Here is a 4958-nt window from a genome sequence, read left to right on the forward strand (position 1 = left end):
ATAGAGGACATTTAGGACATATAATGTCCCATTCTGATTTTCTATCTAGTCGAAAACTGCGCTGCCTACATCAAAGATGTTATTTACAAGTGAAACACAAGCTATGGCTAATTATGTTCCTCCCGATTAGAATCTGATAGAGATGGTGATGATTCTTATTTGTAATACATCTGTTTTCTTGTATTGCAGGCCACTGCTACTGCACCATATGATTATTGTAATTTGTGTTTCTTTTGCTGAATTAACAAAGGAAAAAAAATCAGGCAGCATCATGGAAGGAAAGAATCAAACAGAACTTACAGAATTCATCATCTTGGGGTTCTCCAATCTAAATGGATTGGAGTTTTTTCTATTCACCATCTTCCTTCTAACTTATATGTGTACTTTGGGAGGAAATGTATTCATTATCTTGGTGATTATGGCTGATCCACGTCTACACACACCTATGTATTATTTTCTAGGGAATTTGGCCTTTCTTGACATCTGCTATACCACTACAAATGTCCCCCAGATGATGGTGCATCTTCTATCTGAGAAGAAGAGCATTTCCTATGGGGGATGTGTGGCTCAACTTTTTGCATTCATTTTCTTTGTAGGTTCAGAATGTCTCCTTCTAGCAGCAATGGCATATGATCGCTACATTGCCATCTGTAAGCCCTTAAGGTATTCAGTTATTATGGACAAAACCATGTATAGCCAGTTAGCAGCCTCATGCTGGACTGGTGGTTTCCTCAATTCAGTGGTGCACACAGTATTGACATTTCGCTTACCATTCTGTGGCAACAACAAGATTAATTATTTTTTCTGTGACATACCTCCTTTGCTGATTTTGTCTTGTGGTGACACTTCTATCAACCAAATGGCATTGCTCACCATTGGAGTCTTCATTGGGTGGACTCCTTTCCTGTGTATTATCCTTTCTTACCTCTACATAATCTCCACCATTTTGAGGATCCATTCTTCAGAGGGGAGGCACAAAGCCTTTTCTACTTGTGCCTCCCACCTGATCATCGTCCTTCTATATTATGGCAGTGCCATTTTCACATACGTAAGACCAATCTCATCTTACAAATTAGAGAATGACAGACTAATCTCAGTATTGTATAGTGTTGTCACCCCCATGCTAAACCCTATCATTTACACACTGAGGAATAAGGATATCAAAGAAGCTGCGAAAGCTGTGGGGAGAAAGTGGAGGCCATCGACTCCCTCTTTTGACATGTAATCTTCACTTATCTGTGGTCAATATTTATATAGTAAAACACTAACTTTTTTTTTTCACCAGCCAGATGTTTCTAGTGACTTTGAATTTACAAGCTGATTTCAGTAGTGGGACAGGTATTGAATAGTAGACTTATGAAAACCTAAGTGTACATAATCTTAAGCTTTTGTTAGTGCCAGACATCGATGTTACTCTTTAGGAGACATTTTCTTCTTATTGCTACTACACATTCCTAAGTCCCCTATCCAAAAATGGTGCCTCACTTTCATGGAATATGTGTTTGATGGACATCATCTCTTGATATTTTCCTTCTTTATATTCCTCCTCACATGTTGTGAAATGTGAAAAATATGCTCCTTGTATATGTTTAATATATTTGTTATATATTTCCTACATCTCCTTATTACTTAAGTCATGATTTGCATTTTTTCTTTGTAAGTTTCTTCTTAATAAAGCAGTATCACCTATGTTCACATTATGTTGGTTTTGACAAAGCTATGTGAATTATGATTAAATTATGTTTTATCTACAGATCTGTTGGCAGTTAATTTTAGTTTTATCACTGGCTGCTTGGATCAATGACAGCTTATCTTCATACTGGAAAGAGACAGTTATATTTCCTCAATACCAATTTATAGTATATACTCTACCAAAATTTTATTAGTTTGCCAATTGTTTACATAACTAGATAATTTGGCAACACAATTTTACATCTCCATATGTGTACATGCTTCATTCACCCTGCACCAAATTTCCAGTGCCAATGGCCTATCACTTTTTCTTCCCTACCCACTCCTTCCAAACCTCCATCTCCTCTGGTAATAAGCTTATCTTTCAGAGTCTAATAATCATTTTTGTTGGCTTTTTTACCAGTTTGTTTTCTTTGCTTGTTTATTTCCCACAAATGATAGTAACCATTTAGTAACCGTGTTTCACTTTATGACATTTCACTTGGCATAAAGCTCAAGATTCATACATATTGTTCCAAAAGGCATTAATTTGTCTTTTTAAAGAGCTGGCCAAATATATCCTCATTGAGTGTATGCTCCACAATTTCATTATCAAGTTATCTGTTGATGGGTATAGGTTGAATCCATGACTTGGCTAATGTAAAATATACAGCTGTGAACATAGGGGAACTAACCTCTTTTCTATTAGTGTTCGTATAAAAAGTTGGAACTTTTTCTTGGAATAGGTCCACTTTACAAGTTAACATTACATAGGAAATCTTAAATGTAGGGAACACTTTTCTAAAAATGTAGAACACAAAATTAGAGAAATGCAAATACAAAATTAGAGAAATATAAAAATGTTATACCTTATTTGGAGGGGAGGATAAAAATTCTTTTCAGCACAATAAGTAAATTTAGAAAAGGGAGTACAAACTACATATATTAAAAGCAAAGACGCTAAATTACTTTCTTATGTTATTTCCATGTAACTGACAGACATAAATACAAGATAAATGTGCAAGAAAACAATGGAAGGGAGAAAAAAACAGAGGAAAGGTGAAAATTTTCAAGTTAGGAAAGAGCCTTAGAAATGCAAGGAAAGGTAAATAATGCCCAATGTAATAGTATAAGATATTGGAAGACATAAAAATAACAGAGGTTTGTACATGGAGGACACAAGTTGCCTAGCATCTTTGCAGTTCCCAGAACCACCTCCCTGGTTGTCTTGAATTTTGTTCATTTAAGTATTTGCCAGAATGTTCCAATGGATTATACTATCTTCACTCCTGTTCTGTCAGTTGTATCTTGAACATCACTTTTGATTTATCTTCCTAAAATGATAATATATACAGACTCCTCACCTGTTTAAAAAAAAAAAAACAAAAACAAAACTGACAGTGGTTGACATACTCTCCATGTAATTATAATTATTTATAATTAGGATTCATTTTTAAGAACTATTATCTTGAAACCTTGTGTCTTTAGAAACCCTAAATTATCCTTTTCCATTTAGGGCTTCACTTTTTTTTTTTAAGATTTATTTATTTTTATACAAGAACCCGGGTACTGGCCAGATACGCGTGAGGGTGAGATTCTTCAGCAGAGACAGAGCAGGGAACAGAACAGGCAGACTGATGAAATACACTGCTGAGGGGAGCAGTGGGTGAGACAGGAGAGGTCTGCTTCACCATGTGGGATTCCATTGCCAGCCGGGATTGAACACGAACTGCAGAGGCTGCTCCACAGTGAGGCGCTCATTTTTATTTTTTCTTGACTCCATTCTATCACACAATGGCCATTCTCTTAATTTGGAATTCAAATTCCCACAATTATATCTTTAAAACCTCATTCAAAGTCTATTTTCTCCCCTCATCATTCCAAATAGAAGTGATTTCTCTTCTTTCTTAAGTTACATGGAGCGTTCTGAAATGGTATTGGGAAGAGTTTCTTTAAAATTACATTTAATTTTTTTTATTGAAGTAACTTTCTTTTTTGTTAAAGATTTACTTATTTATGCATACAAGAACTGGGGTACAGGCCAGAAGTGCAGGGAGTGAGAGGATTCAACAGAGACAGAGTGGGGAACAGAACAGGCAAATCTACTAGAATACACTGCTGAGGGGAGAAGCTGGCGAGGCAGGGGAAGTCTGCTGGGCCTTGTGGGTTGCTCCCTAGCCAGCTGGGGGATTGAACTCATGCTGCAGTGGCTGTGGATAGCCTCATGGGTTGTGTCTTAACCCTTGCGCCTCCAGGGATGCCCTGAAGTAACTTTCATTTATAACTTTATATAGGTTTCAGGTATACACCCTTCTAAATCACATGTATATATACAACACCACTTTTACCACCAAAGATAGTTTCCATCTGTCACCATATAGCTTATCCATTTACCCAATTTGCCTAATCCCATTTCTTTTTTTATTTAGGTGATTACTGTTTTGTTCTTGTCATCTGTTTTGCTCATTTATTTGCTTTCTTTTTGTGCTACATATGAGTGAAATCATACAGTTTGTCTTTCTCCCTCTGACTTATTTCACATAGTATAATGCCCTCTAGATCAATCCATATTGCTGCAAATAAAATACTTTCATCTTTATTTAGAGCTGAGAGTATTCATGTACATATAACATGTCTTTATCCACGAAGTCATCTTAAACACTTAGGTTTATTCCAATTGTTGGCTTTGGCTATTGTGAATAATCTCTGAAGAACATGGAGGTGCTCCTACCTCTTCACATGTTTTCATATTTTTCAGATAAATGCTGAGAAGTGTATTCTATTAATTTTTAATTGTTTTACATAGAGATGGGAGCAAAATATTTTCAATAATGGTTACAACAATTTGCATTCCCACCAACAGAGCAAGTGTTCCCTTTTGGCCATGTCCTCTTTAATATTTGTTTTTTTTGGATAATGGCTATTCTCAGAGTTGTGAGGTGATAATTCATTTTGATTTGATGTTCATTTCCATAATAAGAGATGATGACCATCTGACCATCTGTTGTGTCAACAACACCACACTGATAAACAGGAGTTGTGGAGCAGGCTGCACAATGCAGGATGCTGCTGAGCAAGCAAGATCCCAGCCTTTGTATTGATAGAGTAATCATACAGCATCAGTTACATGGGGTAGGAGGACAAGGAGAAAAATATGGGTAAAAATAAAGAATGTGTTTTTTGTTATCTCGGGCTTTGGGGGGACATGAGTCTGCTGACCAGATAATTCTTACCTGCTTGAATGACCAAGTGTAATTGAAACCATACTCCAGACCCCTGGCCATAGT

At 36.3% G+C, this 4958-nt stretch overlaps 1 protein-coding gene across 1 annotated transcript; it reads left to right on the forward strand.

Moving 5' to 3' along the window:
• Positions 1-271: 271 nt before the first annotated feature.
• OR5V1 (olfactory receptor family 5 subfamily V member 1) lies at positions 272-1225 on the forward strand (the record flags this gene model as incomplete). Its single annotated transcript, XM_084229039.1, has 1 exon — positions 272-1225. The coding sequence occupies one exon, from the start codon at positions 272-274 to the stop codon at positions 1223-1225; it is 954 nt and encodes a 317-aa protein (XP_084085165.1).
• Between the last annotated feature and the right edge of the window lie 3733 nt (positions 1226-4958).

This window comes from Talpa europaea, assembly GCF_964194135.1.
Source record: "Talpa europaea genome assembly, chromosome: 2".
In the NCBI taxonomy this organism is placed as follows: Eukaryota; Metazoa; Chordata; class Mammalia; order Eulipotyphla; family Talpidae; genus Talpa; species Talpa europaea.